General features: G+C 45.5%; 1 protein-coding gene across 3 annotated transcripts in view; it reads left to right on the top strand.

Moving 5' to 3' along the window:
* Nucleotides 1–13,418, top strand: part of disp1 (dispatched homolog 1 (Drosophila)) — a 71,332-nt gene extending 57,914 nt beyond the window's left edge. For all 3 annotated transcript variants that reach the window (XM_024378095.2, XM_024378094.2, XM_024378093.2), the window contains 6 exons: nucleotides 6,436–6,465; nucleotides 6,857–6,980; nucleotides 7,184–7,311; nucleotides 8,013–8,110; nucleotides 8,223–8,320; nucleotides 8,574–13,418. In XM_024378095.2, coding sequence (XP_024233863.1) covers nucleotides 6,436–6,465; nucleotides 6,857–6,980; nucleotides 7,184–7,311; nucleotides 8,013–8,110; nucleotides 8,223–8,320; nucleotides 8,574–12,176 — 4,081 coding nt within the window. In that variant the 3' untranslated portion in view covers nucleotides 12,177–13,418. The remainder of the gene's footprint in view (nucleotides 1–6,435; nucleotides 6,466–6,856; nucleotides 6,981–7,183; nucleotides 7,312–8,012; nucleotides 8,111–8,222; nucleotides 8,321–8,573) is intronic.
* The last annotated feature ends 6,357 nt before the right edge of the window (nucleotides 13,419–19,775 follow it).

Here is a 19,775-nt window from a genome sequence, read left to right as displayed (position 1 = left end):
AATTGGTGTGACTGGCACCTACTACCATACCCCGTTCAAAGGCACTTAAATCTTTTGTCTTGCCCATTCACCCTCTGAATGGCACACACACCCAAACCATGTCTCAATTGCCTCAAGGCTTAAAAATCCTTCTTTAACCTGTCTCCTCCCCTTCAGCTACACTGATTGAAGTGGATTTAACAATTGACATCAATAAGGGATCATAGCTTTCACCTACATTCACCTGGTCATGTTTCTAATGTTTTGTACACTCGTTTTTTATGTCATATGAAGACATCTCCACCTAGGGCTGGGCGGTATACTGTATTTTACGATATACCGGCATTGATGCACGGACCGGTTTGGGTTTTTACTTTACTTTCTATAACGGTATTTGAATGTTTGGTTTGTTAAATGTGATACGCCATATGTAATGTCAATTTTTGTAGTTTACTTCGCTACTTGAGTCATCTCTCTCCATGCCGCTTTCCACACAGTCCTAGCGCCGCCCCATCATTCAAGGAACATATTTGTTGTTCCTCGATCACAAGACACTTGCATTAAGTCGTCATGGTCAATGCAGCGATTGCAACAATGTTGATGACAACGATGCAGTTTTCACTATGCTTCTTAATTTAAACTCACTAGCGTTATATAATTACGCTATTAGTTTGTGTTTCTTACATCTGCAAACAGCTAGTTTGTATTTTCTTAGCAAGTCGGGCCTAAATCTTGTTAGCCACTAATTGTAGCCACTAAGGCTAATGGCTAGCTAATAAATGTACCGAATCAGAGCAAACAGAATTAGCTGTACAGCCTGATGATACCAGTGATGGTGTTGGTCTTCTCTGCAGAACCTGTCAAGCTCTGTCAGGTTAGATGGGGAGCGTTGCTGCACAGCTATTTTCAGGTCTCTCCAGAGATGTTCGATCGGGTTCAAGTCCAGGGTCTGGCTGGGCCACTCAAGGAAATTCTGAGACTTGTCTCGAAGCCACTCCTGCGCTGTCTTGGCTGTGTGCTTAGGGTCGTTGTTCTGTTGGAAGGTGAATCTTGGCACACAGTCTGAGGTTCTGAGCACTCTGGAGCAGGTTTTCATCAAGGATCTCTCAGTACTTTGCTCTGTTCATCTTTCCCTTGATCCTGACTAGTCTCCCAGTCCCTGCCGCTGAAAATTATCCCCACAGTACGATGCTTCCACCACCATGCGTCACCGTAGGGATGGTGCCAGGTTTCCTCCTGACCTGACGCTTGGCATTCAGGCCGAAGAGTTCAAACTTGGTTTCATCAGACCAGAGAATCTTGTTTGCCTTTTGGCAAACTCCGAGCAGGCTGTCATGTGCCTTTTTTACTGAGGAGTGGCTTCCGTCTGGCCACTCTACCATAAAGACCTGATTGGTGGAGTGCTGCAGAGATGGTTGTCCCATCTCCACAGAGGAATTCTGGAGCTCTATCTGAGTGTCCATCGGGCTCTTGGTAACCTCTGTGACCAAGGCCCTTCTCCCACGATTGTTCAGTTTAGCCGGGCAGCCAACGTTAGGTTCCAAACTTATTCCATTTAAGAATGATAGAGGGAACTTTGTTCTTGGGGACCTTCAATCCTGCATAATTGTTTTGGTACCCTTCCCCATATCTGTGCCTCAACACAATCCATATTCCTCTATGGACAATTCCTTCGACTTGGTTTTCGCTGTGACATGCACGGTCAACTCTGGGACCTTTTTATAGACAGTTGTGTGCCTTTCCAAATCATGTCCAATCAATTGAATTTACCACAGGTGGACTCCAATCAAGTTGTAGAAACATCTCAAGGATTATCAATGGAAACAGGATGCACCTAAGCTACATTTCGAGTCTCATAGCAAAGGGTCTGAATACTTATATAAATAAGGTATTTCTGTTTTCTAGGTTTAATACATTTGGTAACATTTCTAAAAAACAGTTTTCGCTTTGTCGTTATCTGGTATTGTGTGTAGATTGCTGAGGATTTTTTAATTTTATTTAATCCATTTTAGAATAACGTAAGAAGATTTGGGCAATGTATTCTAACTATAGAATAAGAATAATTGTTTTATTTATTGTTATTTATTTATTATTTATGTATTATTTATTTATTGTTATTTGTTATGGTTTTATTTATTATGATAAAATGTCGCCAGAAGAAATCAGTATCCCAATGTGCTATTATGTGGGGTTTTTTCGTGTTATTTGTAACTTATTTTGTACATAATGTTTCTGCAACTGTAACTTGTGGCAAAAAAAAGAGCTTCTGGATATCAGGACAGCGATCACTCACCTCGGATTAGACGACACACAAGACATTCTCCAAATACCCCACAGGACCGACATCCCCGTTATTTGCAAGTGGAAACGACGCAGGTACAGAACACAAAGAGCCGGATGCCTGGTCAGGACCCTGAGAAGGCGACTGGGAAAGCTGCCACTATGGTCAATACTACTCGCCAACTTGGAATCATTGGACAATAAATTAGACGAGGTACTGAGGTCCTACCAACGAGACATCAAAAACTGTAATATCCTATGTTTCACCGAATCATGGCTGAATGACGACATTGATATTCAGCTAGCGGGATATACGCTGCACCGGCAAGATAGAACAGCACAAGACGAGTGGGGGGGGCTGGGGGCGGTTTGTGCATATTTGTAAACAAAAGCTGGTGCACGAAATCCAAGGAAGTTTCTAGATTTTGCTCGCCTGAAGTAGAGTATAGTGTGATAAATTGCAGGCCACACTACTTGCCTAGAGAGTTTTCAGCTATACTTTTCGTGGCTGTTTATTTACCACCACAGACATATGCTGGCACTAAGACCACACTCTGTATAAGGAAGCTGTATAAGGAAATAAGCAAACAGGAAACCACTCACCCAGAGGCGGCGCTCCTAGTGGCCAGAGACTTTAATGCAGGGAAACTTAAATTAGTTCTACTAAATATTCATCAACATGTTAAATGTGCAACCAGAGGAAAAAAATTCTAGATCACCTGTACTCCACACACAGAGACATGTACAAAGCTCTCCCTCGCCCTCCATTTGGTAAATCCGACAACAATTCTATCCTCCTGATTCCTGCTTACAAGCAAAAATTAAAGCAGGAAGCACCAGTGACTCTATAAAAAATTGGACAGATGAAGCAGATGCTAAACTTCAGGACTGTTTTGCTAGCACAGCATGGAACATGTTCCGGGATTCTTCCGATGGCATTGAGGAGTACACCACATCAGTCACTGGCTTTATCAATAAGTGCATCTAGGACGTTGTCCCCACAGTGACTGTACGTACATACCCCAACCAGAAGCCATGGATTACAGGCAACATTCACACTGAGCTAAAGGGTAAAGCTGCCGCTTTCAAGGTGCGGGACTCTAACCTGGAAGCTTAAAAGAAATCCTGCTATGCCTTGCGATGAACCATCAAACAGGCAAATTGTCAATATAGGGCTAAGATTGAATCATACTAAAGCGTCGGAGTCGGTGGTCTTATGTGGCAGGGCTTGCAAACTATTACAGACTACAAAGGGAAGCACAGTTGCGAGCTGCCCAGTGACACGAGCCTACCAGACGAGCTAAATCACTTCTATGCTCTCTTCGAGGCAAGCAACACAGCGGCATGCATGAGAGCATCAGCTGTTCCGGATCACTGTGTGATCACGCTCTCCGTAGCCGACATGAGTAAGAACTTTAAACAGGTCAACATACACAAGGCTGCGGGGCCAGACGGATTACCAGGACGTGTGCTCCGGGCATGTGCTGACAAACTGGCAGGTGTCTTCACTGACATTTTCAACATGTCCCTGATTGAGTCTGTAATACCAACATGTTTCAAGCAGACCACCATAGTCCCTGTGTCCAAGATCACAAAGGCAACCTGCCTACAGACCCTGACTACAGACCTGTAGCGCTCACGTCCGTAGCCATGAAGTGCTTTGAAAGGTTGGTAATGGCTCACATCAACACCATTATCCCAGAAACCCTAGACTCACTCTAATTTGCATACCGCCCAAACAGATCCACAGATGATGCAATCTATATTGCACTCCACACTACCCTTTCCCACCTGGACAAAAGGTACACTTATGTGAGAATGCTATTCATTGACTAGAGCTCAGCGTTCAACACCATAGTACCCTCAAAGCTCATCCCTAAGCTAAGGATCTTGGAACTAAACACCTCCCTCTGCAACTGGATCCTGGACTTCCTGACGGGCCACCCCAGGTGGTGAGGGTAGGTAGCAACACATCTGCCACGCTGATCCTCAACACTGGAGCTCCACAGGGTTGCATGCTCAGTCCCCTCCTGTACTCCCTGTTCACCCACGATTGCATGGCCAGGCACGACTCCAACACCATTAAGTTTGCAGACGACACAACAGTGTTAGGCCTGATCACCGACAACGACGAGACAGTCCATAGGGAGGAGGTCAGAGACCTGGCCATGTGGTGCCAGAATAACAACCTATCCCTCAATGTAACCAAGACTAAGGAGATGATTGTGGACTACAGGAAAAGGAGGACCGAGCACGTCCCCATTCTCATCGACGGGGCTGTAGTGGAGCAGGTTGAGAGCTTCAAGTTCCACATCAACAACAAACTAGAATGGTCCAAACACACCAAGACAGTCTTGAAGAGGGCACGACAAAGCCTATTCCCCCTCAGGAAACTGAAAAGATTTGGCATGGGTTCTGAGATCCTCAAAAGGTTCTACAGCTGCAACATCGAGAGCATCCTGACTGGTTGCGTCACTGCCTGGTACAGCAATTGCTCGGCCTCTGACCGCAAAGCACTACAGAGTGTAGTCCGTACGGCCCAGTACATCACTGGAGCTAAGCTGCCTGCCATCCAGGACCTCTACACCAGGCGGTGTCAGAGGAAGGCCCTAAAAATTGTCAAAGACCCCAGCCACCCCAGTCATAGACTGTTCTCTCTACTAGTGGTACCGGAGTGCCAAGTCTAGGACAAAAAGGCTTCTCAACAGTTTTTACCCCCAAGCCATAAGACTCCTGAACAGGTAATCAAATGGCTACCCGGACTATTTGCATTGTGTTTGCTTTGTGCCCCCCCCAAACCCTACTTTTACGCTGCTGCTACACTCTGTTTATCTTATATGCATAGTCACTTTAACTAGACATTCATGTACATACTACCTCATTTGGGCCGACCAACCAGTGCTCCCGCACATTGGCTATCCGGGCTATCTGCATTGTGTCCTGCCACCCACCACCCGCCAACCCCTCTTTTACGCTACTGCTTCTCTCTGTTGATCATATATGCATAGTCACTTTAACCATGTCTACATGTTCATACTGCCTCAATCAGCCTGACTAACTGGTGTATTTACAATATTCGGCGCACATAACAAATGAACTTTGATTTGATTAGATTTATTTCCATGATTCCAAAAGTGTCAAATAGTATTTGCAAGATTTGGTTAAAAATTAGGCCTAGATTGTTTGCCCATATCGTGTATCCGTACATGGCAGTGTGGAAATGATCTCAAATGAGTACAGCAAATACAGAAATGTATGAAAATGCTTGAAATTATTTTTGGATAAAGTTGATTTGAACAGTATAAAACAATCAGAATGGAGAAAGACCCATTGAAATCACTTAGAATGTTTGTGTTGCCACCCTGGGATCATTCACTACTCATAAAGCAAATGTACAACTTTTATTATTCAAAAACATAAAAAATATAGTCAAATACCGCCATACCATCCAATTCTTTTAAAATACAGTGACATGATATTTGGCTATATCGCCCAGCCCTATCTCTGCCCCACCTCTACCCTCCCTCCCTCCTCTCCCCATATCCTCACGTTCCTGGCCTTGCTCTTATCTGTCCAGGGCCCTGTGTGATCCGGTGGCCGTATCTGATTCCCCCTGTGCTTGCACTCTGCAGTCCGTAGGCTTCCCACTGATCTGGGAAGGTGCTGATGGGAAGTCCAGACACATCCAAAGCCGCTGAAAGTTTCTTTTGGCAACGGGGAAGCCCAGTGCTGATCCTCTCTGTCTGTGTTTATGGCACAAGAGAGATCACACTAATGGGACTCTAGTCCTCTTCATGCACTGCAGCACTGTGTGGGGCTTTGTAGGCTAGAAACACAAAAGCAGGCCTAAAAGAGATTGATATTGATGTTACTCTTGTCTAAACCGGTTAGTGTCAGAGATTCTTCAGGCACTACATTTGTGTGTGGTTTTTGAATACATTATTATTATTTAATGAAAACCAAAAGTTCACCAAAAAGAGGTCGCTGTCCCCTGAGGGTATGTAAGTTTGAATAGAGCTAGTGGTTCCACACAAGGTGTGTGCTGCATTGCTACTCAAAAACCTTTCGTGAAGAAACATATTCCCCCTGCACGGATGCCCAGGCAAATCTGGTTCTGATTGGATTTTGCTTTGACTTCTAAATGTAAATCTGATTTATCTCTCTTTTGTTTTTCAGCCCTGCAAGGCCTTTTCGGTTCCCAAAAAGGTAAGATCTGCCAAAAATAATTATCTGTTTTTATTTTATTACGAAAGCTCTTCTCTCGCTCTCCTTGAGTCCATCAAAACCCTGCCGAGCTGTCATTCCTGTGTAGTGAATCATCACAGTTATCGATGTGGAAAGGGCTCTCTGTGCCTGGAACCTGCTAACCACCTCACATGTTCCTCTACAAGACATGCCTTCCACTGAGTTTCCATCAAGTCAGGACACTGAATATACTTAAATATCTACATGACGTTTCAATGAGCACCTTATACTCTTTTGGATATTCTACTAGTGTACCCTTCTCTTTTCTGTTTGGTTATGAGTACATATAATATTCGTATAGTTATAAAGCCATCAGCTCTGTGTTTAATCAATACCTGACCTTCATCTCCAGCTATGCAGAGCTGATTGCTGATTGGCCAGTGGTGGTGCTGGGGGTGTGTACAGTCCTCATCGTGGTGTGTGCCCTGGTGGGTATTCTGGTGCCAGACCTGCCAGACTTCTCAGACCCCTTACTGGTGAGTAGGCCATGCCAATCGAAGGAAGGCACAAAACTTTCTCCATAGAAAATACTGGTCTTTATTTTGATCAAGATTGAAAACCCAGTGTTTCTGACACACCAAAATCATTATATTGAGTGCATGTGAAGAGTCCAATATGTCGAAGGTCAATTTCCTGGTGAACTAATAAATAGATGTCCTCTGTTTGTCTGTTTCTTCAGGGATTTGAGCCACGAGGCACGGCCATAGGCCAGCGATTAGTCACATGGAATAACATGGTGAAAAACACAGGGTACAAAGCAACCCTAGCTAACTACCCATTCAAGTATGCCGACGAGCAGGCGAAAAGGTAACAAAACCGAACTCACAGATCCTGTCCATTTAATGTCATCCTTCTAACCCTTTAGTGACCCATGTATTGATTCAACATCCCTGATGAAGGGGACTGGTCAGGATCAGGCCTCAGGCCATGAAATGGAGTGATGTATCCTGCTGACAGACAGAAACAGACAAGCACACACACTAAATCTCAATCCCATCCTGCAAGAGGATTGGTGGGGGAGATTGTTCAATCCTCGGCCCATCTCCATTACTCATCTTGATCACTGGGGAGGGGGAGGCTCCAGGGTCAGGCCTGTCAACAGGACTCTGCATCATTCTGCTATGGCCTCAGTCTCCTCTGACAGACCCTTGATTAAAGGAAGAATGTCTCTTTCAGATGATGTGTCCCTGAAACCCCTACTCATCACAATGATCTGGCTATTATAATGATTAGAAAAATAAAGATTGCAATCTGATAGTGATCACTTCACCGATTATGATATAATCACTGGCTTTGTAATCGCTTAAATGGGTCGGTCTAAACCATTTTCCTTAGTTTGTTTTAAGAATGACCTTTCAGTACTCTTTGGTTACCATGTGCAAATCTCTGCTGTGTTTTATGCGGATTCAGTCTCGTTCTGTCATGTGGATCTTCAGAATTGATAGGAAACTTCATTGTAATGTATGAAGTGTTAACAGTGCAATCACACCATTACTTTTGTATTCCAGTCACCAAGAGGACAGGTGGGCTGAAGATCACTTTGACAGAGATAAAAGACAAGCTGACTGGGACTTCAGTAAAGACAGTTTCTTCTGTGATGTCCCAGGTACAAACTCATCATGCTTCTCCTGTTTCAAGTGTTTGTCTAGTAAGTGTTTGACTGACTGAATGTTTGACTACGATGAAATGCTAACCGGATGCTCTTAATGTATGTGCAGGTGACAGATACTCCAGATTAGTATTCACATCTGCAGAGGGGAAGAACCTTTGGAATATACAAGCAATTAAATCCATGTGCAATTTGGACAATACACGGGTAAGTGGAACAGCACTGTTGATGATGTGCCTCAGCGTTTGCTCATGTCAAATTGTGCCATGTTAATGATTTTTAAATGCCTGAACTAAGCCCCATCATATTAGAAATTGTATGTTGGGAGTCTATGCTGCCTCAGGCTGGAACTAACCCAACTGATATATTGGCCTTGTCTCCTGTTATGGTCTCCTTGGGTCAATAGTTATGTTCTAGTCAGACTCTGTTCTTATATCTTGTTGTATTGTGTTGTCCCCAGGTGCGCTCCCATCCCCAGTACTGGAGCCTGTGCCAGCGCACCACCGACGCCTCCTGCTGCCCCAGCTGGACCCTGGGTAACTACGTAGCCATCCTCACCAACAAGTCCTCCTGCCAGAAGATCACAGAGCGCGACGTGTCACACACTCTCAAGATCCTGCGCTCCTGCGCTAAATACTACCACAACGGAACACTGGGCCCCGACTGCTGGGACATGACCACGCGCAGGAAGGACCAGTCCAAGTGCACCATCGTCCCCCGCAAGTGCACCAAGTACAACGCTGTTTACCAGATCTTCCACTTCCTGGTGGACAAAGACTTTATGAGCCCAAAGAACACTGACTACCTTATCCCTGTCCTGAAACATGGCATGCTGTTCTCCCCCACAGAGAAAGGGGAGACCATGATGAACATTTACCTGGACAACTTTGAGAACTGGAACTGCTCGGACGGCATCACCACCATCACGGGGATTGAGTTCGGTATCAAACACAATCTGTTCCAGGACTACCTACTGACGGATACCGTGTATCCAGCCATAGCCATAGTGATTGTGCTGTTTGTCATGTGTGTGTACACCCGCTCTGTGTTCATCACCCTGATGACCATGATCGCCATCATCAGCTCCCTGATCGTGTCCTACTTCCTGTACCGCATGGTGTTCCACTTTGAGTTCTTCCCCTTCATGAACCTCACGGCCCTCATCATCCTGGTGGGCATCGGGGCAGACGACGCCTTTGTCCTCTGTGACGTGTGGAACTACACCAAGTTCGACAAGCCCAACGCTGAGCTGTCGGAGACAGTGAGCATCACTCTGCAGCACGCCGCCCTCTCCATGTTCGTCACCAGCTTTACCACGGCTGCCGCCTTCTACGCCAACTACGTTAGCAACATCACCGCAATCCGTTGTTTTGGCGTTTACGCCGGCACGGCCATCTTGGTTAACTACATACTGATGGTGACCTGGCTGCCGGCCGTGGTGGTGCTCCATGAGCGTTACCTGCCCAACATCTTCACCTGCTCTCAACCTACCACACAGCAGAGTGGGTTCTGCACTCTCTGGGCCAACCTGTGCCAGAAGGCCAGCAAGTGCCTGTTCACCATCTCCGAGGCCTCCCGAATCTTCTTTGAGAAGGTGCTGCCCTGCATCGTGATCAAGTTGCGCTACCTCTGGCTCTTCTGGTTCCTGGCCTTCACAGTGGGAGGGGCGTACGTGGTGTGTGTCAACCCCAAGATGAAGCTGCCCTCCCTGGAGCTCTCAGAGTTCAAGGTGTTCCGCTCCTCCCACCCCTTTGAGCGCTACGACGCAGAGTACAAGAAACTGTTCATGTTTGAGAGAGTCCACCATGGGGAGGACCTGCACATGCCCATCACCATCATCTGGGGGGTCACCCCCGTGGACAATGGGGACCCCCTCAACCCTAAGAACAAAGGCAAACTTATGCTGGACAACACCTTCAACATCGCCAGCCCAGCCTCCCAGCTGTGGATCCTCAACTTCTGCCAGAGGCTAAGGAACCAGAGCTTTGTGTTCCAGTCGGAGGAGCAGGACTTCACCAGCTGCTTCATTGAGACCTTTAAGCAGTGGATGGAGAACCGGGACTGTGAAGAGGCCTCGGTCTACCCTTGCTGCAGCCAGTCAACATTCCCCTACAAGCAGGAAATCTTTGAGCTGTGCATCAAAAGGGCCATCATGGAGCTGGACCGCAGCACCAGCTTCCACCTGGACAGTAAGACCCCCGGGCCTCGCTTCGACATCAACGACACCATCCGGGCCATCGTCCTGGAGTTCCAGAGCACCTACCTGTTCACACTGGCCTACGAGAAGATGCACCAGTTCTACCATGAGGTGGACACCTGGATCCAGGAGGAGCTGAAGAGCGCCCCGGCCGGGCTGAATTACGGCTGGTTCGTCAGCAACCTGGAGTTCTACGACCTGCAGGACAGCCTATCGGATGGCACTCTTATCGCCATGGCATTGTCCGTGGTGGTGGCCTTCGTGGTGATGCTCCTCACCACCTGGAACATCATCATCAGCCTCTACGCCATCCTCTCCATCGCGGGCACCATCTTCGTCACGGTGGGCTCGCTGGTTCTATTGGGCTGGGAGCTCAACGTGCTGGAGTCAGTCACCATCTCAGTGGCGGTGGGTCTGTCGGTGGACTTCGCGGTGCACTATGGAGTCGCTTATCGCCTTGCCCCTGACCCCGACCGCGAGGGGAAAGTCGTCTTCTCCCTCGGCCGGATGGGTTCCGCTATTGCCATGGCGGCACTCACCACGTTTGTCGCCGGGGCGATGATGATGCCATCCACGGTGCTGGCCTACACCCAGCTGGGCACCTTCATGATGCTTATCATGTGCATCAGTTGGGCCTTCGCCACCTTCTTCTTCCAGTGCATGTGCCGTTGCCTGGGCCCCCAGGGCACCTGTGGACAGATCCCCCTGCCCAAGAGGTTTCAGTGCCAGGCTTTCAAAGAGGGCACCACCAACGTCCCCTCGCCCCAGGGCAAGCATGGCACCAAGTACCAACTGGACAGTCGAGGAGGAGAGGTGGAGCATGAGCATTACGAGCTGGAACCATTAGCTTCAAACCCTAGGAATGAGGAGAAACCTGCAGAGGAACAGGAGACGTGCACCCAGCTCTATAATGGAATAGCCCCCCACTCTGCCCTCTGCACACACATCCCCTTTAAGAGCAAGGCAGAGCCTGGCAGAGGGCCCTGCTCTGAAAAGAGACTGGGCACACTGGCTACTAAACCCAGATCCAAATGCCAGTACTCTCATAACACAACCTGCACATGTGGGGACCCCCCTCCTCCTCAGCAGTCTATGGGTATGCAGTGGACTCCCCACCCATGCACTCAAACAACCCAGGACTCCCCATGCCCCACTCCTCAGTTCCCCCTCACAGGCAGCCATGCCAACAAAGGCCAGAACTTCCTATCCACTCTGGACGCCGTCTACAAACCCATGGATTGCCGTATGAACTATGTACACTGTCCCCCATCCCACTTCCACCACTGCACCCCGGGCAGGATAACCAGACAGGGGCCTCACAGCTGCCACCTCAGAAGCTACTGTGTTCACACTGTCCCCGTCCTGGGTGGCCTCCCCAGGGACCAGAGCTCTGCCCCAGACCCATCTGGGCTGGAGGATTCACACCGGACTGGAGGGTCCTCTGGCCCTGGTGACAGTCCTAACACCCCAGCTCAGACTCAAGGTCCTCCTGCCTCTCCTCTGGGCTGCACGTTAGCCCACACACACCAAGGCTGCTGCAGGGCCAACCATGGAACGGTAAACGCTCCAAGCGTGGATAATCATGTGTCCACCACAACGCAAAAAGGCGCTTGTCATAAGATGCCCAGCAACCAGGAGAAGCTTGAAACTAGTACTACTCCCATCACACAGGAAGAAAGTGTTGAAAAGTGCAACCAGAAGCCCAAAAAGGAGAGGGCATCCTCAGCCTCTCCTAAGAAACTCTACTGTTTTAACAGAACTTTGAAAGTAAAGTGCAATTCTGTCGAGTTTAATGTGCCAAAAGCTGAAGCCAATGTGCCTGCTCTTGCAATAAATTCAAAACCCTTATCTGAAAGTTTATGTTGACAGCAAATAAACTTATAAGATAATTCTGAAAGACTATATCTAAAGAGTAAACGTTTGTCATATCAAGCTATAATGTGCAGTGTCCCTGTGCAATTAAAGTGCTTGGTATATTTCATAGACCAAGTGCCTCATGTCTTTCATCTAAAAGTATGGTCCTGTATGTTCTGTGATTACTGTATCTACTGTGCAGATAAAATTGGTTTGATCAGTCAGATGTACTGTTTTTGAGTACACAGTAAATATGTGGTGTGTTTATGGAGCTCTAACATGTCTAAGGAAAGGTGATCCATTATACTTTATTCTCTAAGAACCACAGGCCTTCTTAGTTAGACGTCTGTTTCACGTTGCCAGATGCCTCTCGGCCCAATATGAAAACTGTACTGTATGATTATAAAGTCATTTGAACCCAATTGTCTGTTTTTTTCCCACAGCTCCTATAGTATGAAATGAAAATATCTCAAGGTTTAATTCAAAGGGCATGGTTTGGAATAACAAATGGTACACCTGTTTCATTGTCTCACTCCCGCTGGCGCCTTGTGAAGATTTGCTCTGTCTGGCCTGAGGCCACAGTGCTGTGCTGGGCTCTCATACATCACATAGACGTTTGATTTCTAATCTCCACTCCTCAAGATCCTGCATCACATTCCAAGCTGGTCATTCACTGTAAGTCTATGAGAAATGCTGATGTCCTACAGCAGGGATCCTCAACTAGATAAAAAATTAAATATTGAGCGGATGGTCAGGGGACCGGAACATAATTACAAATTATTTGTAGACTGCAGATTGACCGCAAGGAGCCCAAACAGATCTATATTTGACTAAAACACAATCATTTGAAACCTTGCTTACATTCGCATATAATCACATCTCTCTATTATGCGTTGGAATACTTGGCAACAGATTTCCAAAAATAAAATCACTTGGAGCTGATTTTCTGGTGTGGGCGGGGGGATAAAACCATCCGCATGCCAAATTCTCAGTTGGGGAACCCTGTTATAGACCATCCACACCCCTCATCCACAGAGTCATTTTCTAACAGTGATCAAGGATGTATGTGAAAAGGGCATGAATTTCAAAGATAAACTCTAAAACCCAACAATAGTATTACACATATGGGTCCCATCATTTGATCTTGTAACATATCAATGACATGCTATTTTATGACCTTTCTCAGAATCTTTGGCTGCCCTTTGTTAACTCCGTCCAATAAAAAGTATCCTACTCATTTACGAATTCCATTCATTCACGAATCCTGTGTTTTATTTGCTCTTCTGGCTCCTGCCATCCATCCCCCCTTCTAACAGGTTTCCCTGGTGGTCCAAGATCCTGGCCAAACCTTCTGCTACAGAGCAAACATATACATTAGACCGGGCTCTGCAGGCGGTATGACTCACTACAGCACGGCATACAGATTTCTAATTACACTTTCAGTCTTGAATTAGTGTCAGATGCGCAGCTCTGAACTTGTATTGTAGGCTACCAGACGCCTGTAATTATCTGTGAGAGAGACACCAAGCTGGCACTGTAGCCCATCTCCCCTTAGTCTCTGTCACCATCACCCTCTCAAAAACAAAGATCAGCAGCAACTCTTAACTTTGATCAGGGGTACAATAAAACTATGACATATTGTGAGAAATTCCTCTAGCGACTGCTAAGTCCTCTCTAATTACTCCCTTCACTCCCTCTCTCTTGCACACTCTCAGGCAAGGGTCATACAGGAACTAGGCATGGACATTTCTTAGCTCTAGTTCCAGCTAATACATATCCCTATCCCTGTTCAGCCTTGCCAATTACTGAGGGATGCAGATGGGATTTTAGGTCAATCATAGGTGTGACTGTTCGAACCTCTCACCTCGCGCTACCTGGAAGCTTTTCAAAATGACATGTCTCCTGTGTAAGATTGCCCTTGTTTAACTAGCCCCAATGTTTCTGCAGCCCTGCCCCCTGCCCTGAGGAATGGCACAGATACATCAGTACGTGCCTTTGACTGGGGAGGAGTGGCTAGCCACTTCACTGCAAGGAGACAACTACAAGAAAGATACACTGTTATACAAAAGTATGTGGATACCCCTTCAAATGAGTAGATTTGGCTATTTCAGCCACACCTGTTGCTGACAGGTGTATACAATCAAGTACATGAAATGGGTTTCCATGACCGAGCAGCCGCACACAAGCCAAAGATCACCGTGTGCAATACCAAGCGTTGGCTGGAGTGGTGTAAAGCTCACTGCCATTAAACTCTGGAGCAGTGGAAACCCGTTCTCTGGATTGATGAATCATGCTTCACCATCTGACAGTCCAACGGACTAATCTGTGTTTGGCAGATGCGAGGAGAACGTTACCTGCCCCAATGCATAGTGCCAACTGTGAAGTTTGATGGAGGAGGAATAATGGTCTGGGGCTGTTTTTCATGGTTTGGGCGAGGCCCCTTAGTTCCAGGGAAATCTTAACGCTACAGCATACAATTACATTCTAGACAATTCTGTGCGTCCAACTTTGTGGCAACAGTTTGGGGAAGGCCCTTTCCTGTTTCAGCATGGCAATGTCCTTGTGCACAAAGCAAGGTCCATACAGAAATGGTTTGTAGAGATTGGTGTGGAAGAACTTGACTGGCATGTACAGGACCCTGACCTCAATCCCATCAAACACCTTTGAGATGAATTGGAACACCAACTGCAAGTCAGGTCTAATCGTCCAATATCAGTGCCCGATCTCACTAATTCTCTTGTGGCTGAATGGAAGCAAGTCCCCGCAGCAATGTTCCAATATCTAGTGGAAAGCCTTCCCATAAGAGTGGAGGCTGTTATAGCAGCAAAGGGGGGACCGACTCCATATTAATGCCCATAATTTTGGAATGAGATGTTCAACGAGCAGATGTCCACATACGTTTTGTCATGTAGTGTAGATGGTACAAATTGAAACACTTGTCTCAGAAAGTTAACTGAAGAACTCAAGTCAGGGACAACATTTTGGAGAAGTATAGATCAGGGTTGGGTTATAAAAAAAATGTAACTTTGAATATCCCATGGAGCACCATTAAATCTGTTATAAAAAAATATGGAAAGAATATGGCACGACAACAAACCTGCCAAGAGAGGGCTGCCTACCAAAACTCATGGACCAGGCAGGGAGGGCATCAGAGGCAACAAAAACACCAAAGATAACTCTGAAGGAGCTGCAAAGCAGACTCCCCATACATATGAAAGAAGGTACTCTGGTCAGATGAGACTAAAATTGAGCTTTTTGGCCATCAGGTAAAACGCTGTCTGGCCCAAACCCAACACCTCTCATCACCCGGAGAACACCATCCACACAGTGAAGCATGGTGGTGGCAGCATCATGCAGTGGGGATGTTTTTCATCCACAGGGACTGGGGAACTGGTCAGAATTGAAGGAATGATGGATGGTGCTAAATACAGGGAAATTCTTGAGGGAAACCTGTTTCAGTCTTCCAGAGATTTGAGACTGGGACGGAGGTTCACCTTCCAGCATGACAATGACCCTAAGCATACTGTTAAAGCAACACTCGAGTGATTTAAGGGTAAACATTTCATGTCTTGGAATGGCCTAGTCAAAGCCCAGACCTTAATCCAATTGAAAATCTGTGGTATGACTTAAATATTGCTGTACACCAGCAGAACTTGAAGGAGCTGGAGCAGTTTTTCCTTGAAGAATTTGCAAACATCCCAGTGGCTAGATGTGCCACGCTTATAGAGACATACCCCAAGAGACTTGTAGCTGTAACTGCTGCAAAAGGTGTCTCTACAAATTATTAACTTTGGGGGGGTGAATAGTTATGCACTCTCAAGTTTTCCATTTTTTGTCTTATTTCTTGTTTGTTTCACAATAAAACATATTTTGCATCTACAAAGTGGTAGGCATGATGTGTAAATCAAATGATACAACCCCCCCCCCCCAAAAAAATCTATTTTAATTCCAGGTTGAAAGGCAACAAAATAAGAAAAATGCCAAGGGGGATGAAGACTTTAGCAAGCCACTGTAAGCTATGTAAGGTGAACTTCAGGGTACAGCTGTGCATCAAGAACTCTGATGATCTTTGCTGATGCTGTGCACAATGAAATACCAGATTAAATCAACCCAAGTCATGGCAATATACAGGTAACTGCCAAAATAAAGGAAACACCAACATAGTGTTTTAGTAGGGCGTGGGGCCATCACGAGACAGAATAGCTTCAATGCACCTTGGCATAGATTCTACAAGTGTCTGGAACTCTATTTGAGAGATGCGACAGCATTCTTCCACAAGGAATTCCATAATTTGGTGTTTTGTTGATGATGGTGGAAAACACTGTCACTGTACTTGCTTGTTTTGTCAAAACTGAAATTAGGCAAACTATTAGCAAATGGCGGAGCACATTCTGCATAATGCATCTTTAATTAACTCAGGAACCACACCTGTGTAGAAGAACCTGCTTTCAATATACTGTGTATCCCTCATTTACTCAAGTGTTTCCATTATCTTGGTACTTACCTGTAGGTTTATCACACATCATTCTCTGCCTAATATTCGGAGTATACAGACGAACAGCTAGACCTTCATGATATAGACTGAGTAGTCTGAAGGTCTTCTTCCTGAGTAATGAGGTGTCAACCCCCGGTTACAATGTAACCATTTATCAGGCAAAGATCATCAGAGTTCTTTTGTTTGGAGAGCTCCTTGGTCTTCATGGTGCCGCTTGCTTGGTGGTACCCCTTGCTTAGTGGTGTTGCAGACTCTGGGGCCTTTCAGAACAGGTGTATATATATTAAGATCGTGTGACACTTACATTGCACACAGGTGGACTTTATTTATCTAATTATTTGACTTCTGAAGGTAATTGGTTGCAACAGATCTTATTTAGGGGCTTCATAGCAAAGGGGGTGAATACATATGCGCACACCACTTTCTGTTTTTTTTTTTTTTTTTTTTTTCATTTTTTCATTTCACTTCACCAATTTGGACTATTTTGTGTATGTCCGTTACATGAAATCCAAGTAAAAATACATTTAAATTACAGGTTGTAATGCAACAAAATAGGAAAAAATGCCAAGGGGGATGAATACTTTTGTAAGGCACTGTATATAAACTTCCTGGTATCAAAAATGCACTTATTTTCATAAAGTTGGCTGCTCTTGCAGTCTCGTAGGAAGCGTCTACCAGGGGAGATAACTTGAATAATGTAGAACTTTAAACTGTAGGTGAGATATAGCTAGAAAAACAGGTGACGGAGGCAGGAATAATATCCTAATCCTTTATCCCTCTGCTCTCTCTCTCTCCTCACGCTGGCAAGGCTACACCAGTGTTTCAAGTGCAGAAAACACCTGTTTCCGAAGGGTCAATTGGGAAATAGGTCCTCTCCCCTTCCCTGCCTTCCCTTTCCTTTCCTTTCTGGAATGTGAAGGCTGATCCTCTGGCGGAAACATAAGATACGTCCCTGTACCAAACACTTACAGCCGGAGCCCCAGGGGTAGATGGGAAAGCAGTTATGCTCTATTAAAACTCCATGCTCTTGATGGCCACTCAGGCCCGTCTTTCTCTCCGAGGACAGACAGCACTCAGAGAAGTTGACTGTAGATGCTCCATCAACTCCTTTACTACCACAGGGCCTCTAACCTGGGTTGGGTAGACTACCAGTGCCTAAATGTTTCTGCAGTCAGCAAGTACAGAAAACTGGAAGAAACAGGCCTCTGTGGCTTTAAATGGAAATGTTTCAATATTATTTTCCCTTATCCCCTTCTGAAATAGAGATACAAATCAAAGGTACCACTGTACGTCACTACTGACCTCTGTTTTGATATGGGCAATTCCATGGTAACAGAATTACACTGACTTAGATTCTTAACTTGGCATACATTTTAAAGTAAAATATCCGAGTCTCAGCGTAATTCCGTTCTCGTGGAATTGCCCCTATGTATCTGCCCACCCCCGCCCTCCCAAATCCCATACACACAAACACCATACAAACCTACAAGCAAACCCTTAAAAACACATTGCGTAAGATTAACCACCAAGGGGGAAAGTGAGGCGTTAGAGGGATTCGCATGAGAGCTCCTGTTATACTGAACTGATGGGCTTCATACGACCCAGACTGGATGTTCTGTGTTCCCTGGTCTTAGGTCTCCACCATGGGTGCCTTCATACACCAGGGCAGCTCACTGTAGATTGGCCACTCCGGTCAATGGATTGCACTTCAGCTTGCACGGAAGGTATATTATATTTGTTTTAACAGAGGCCAAATATTGGCTATGGTTTGGGGGCAGTGTTTATTACATTTTCTTGTGAGGGTAATCTGACCGGCGTGCGCCTCTGTTCCACAAATATTACGTATCCCTGAAATAACTTGAAAGGGGAGACCTGCAGTTTATTTACTTGGTAAATATTTGCTAATCTTTTTAAATTGAGTTCTAGGGTCCTTGAAAATAGAGGTCTAAACATGTGTGGTGTTAATTGCCACAGGTCAGGAGAGGTTTCCGTACGCAAGTCCCAAACACTGTGACTGCTGAGAGAGGATGAGTTGATTCTCAGCTCCTCCTTACTTGGATCCCAGATAGAGTTGCTGCTGCATCAGCAACAGCTAATGGGGATCTGAATTAACATTTTAAAAATTACTTACAGAAGGAAGTTTCTCTGTCCAGTGGCATCCTGTTTTCAGACATACACTCTATATTGAGGAGATAGGGTGACTGAACAAGTGAAAGAATGCATACAGTATAAAAGTTCACAGAATGATTCAAATTTATAAGAGTAGTGCTGTTGAAGTGTTAATGGTTTTAATTAAAAGTAACACAATTCTTACAATAATTATATTACAATGTGTAAATGAATAATAGGAGAGAATTACAACGTACACACTATAAAACACACTAAACAGGTCATATTTCACAGGACCAAGATTGGTGAATACAGGTTGAGACTACCATCTAGTGGTAAAAAAATGAGCTATGCCAAAATACAGAGGACCCTCTCCATTCAAATGCAATTTAAATTGGTCACATACACGTGTTTAGCAGATGTTATTGCGGGTGTAGCGAAAATGCTTGTGTTTTGACTGTAATCAATATGGTAACAATGATTTATGTTGTACAGTCAAAAAATGATGTCATATTTCAAAATACAGTTCACAATACAGTGAAGGGGCTCCCGAGTGGCGCAAAGGTCTAAAGCACTGCATTTCAGTGTTTGAGGTGTCACTACAGACACCCTGTTTCGAATCCAGGCTGTATCACAACTGGCTGTGCTTGGGAGTCCCATAGTTCAAATTGGCATTTGGCCCAGCGTTGGTTTCCATGTGTTTCTAGCCATTCCATTTGCTTCGTTCTGGACATTATTATGAGCCGTTCTCCACTCAGCAGCCTCCTGTGTTTGTAACATATAGTAAGAATTAGATTTGTAACATATGATAGGAATTGCAACAACAAAAAATGTGAGCACCACTTTCAAAACTGCTGCCTGAAATTATACAAAAGTTGGAGAGAGCATCTTTAAGTTCCAACTGCTTGCATATTTACAAGTGTGATATCACCATTTTTATCTTTGGCTGTGTCCTTTTTGATCTTCCTGTCGTTAAGAATCTTGGACATAAGCTTCTCATAAAACCA

The sequence above is a fragment of the Oncorhynchus tshawytscha genome, linkage group LG18 (genome assembly GCF_018296145.1).
Source record: "Oncorhynchus tshawytscha isolate Ot180627B linkage group LG18, Otsh_v2.0, whole genome shotgun sequence".
In the NCBI taxonomy this organism is placed as follows: Eukaryota; Metazoa; Chordata; class Actinopteri; order Salmoniformes; family Salmonidae; genus Oncorhynchus; species Oncorhynchus tshawytscha.
Note: the sequence above shows the minus strand (reverse complement) of the source record. Positions and strands in the feature narration are given on the sequence as shown.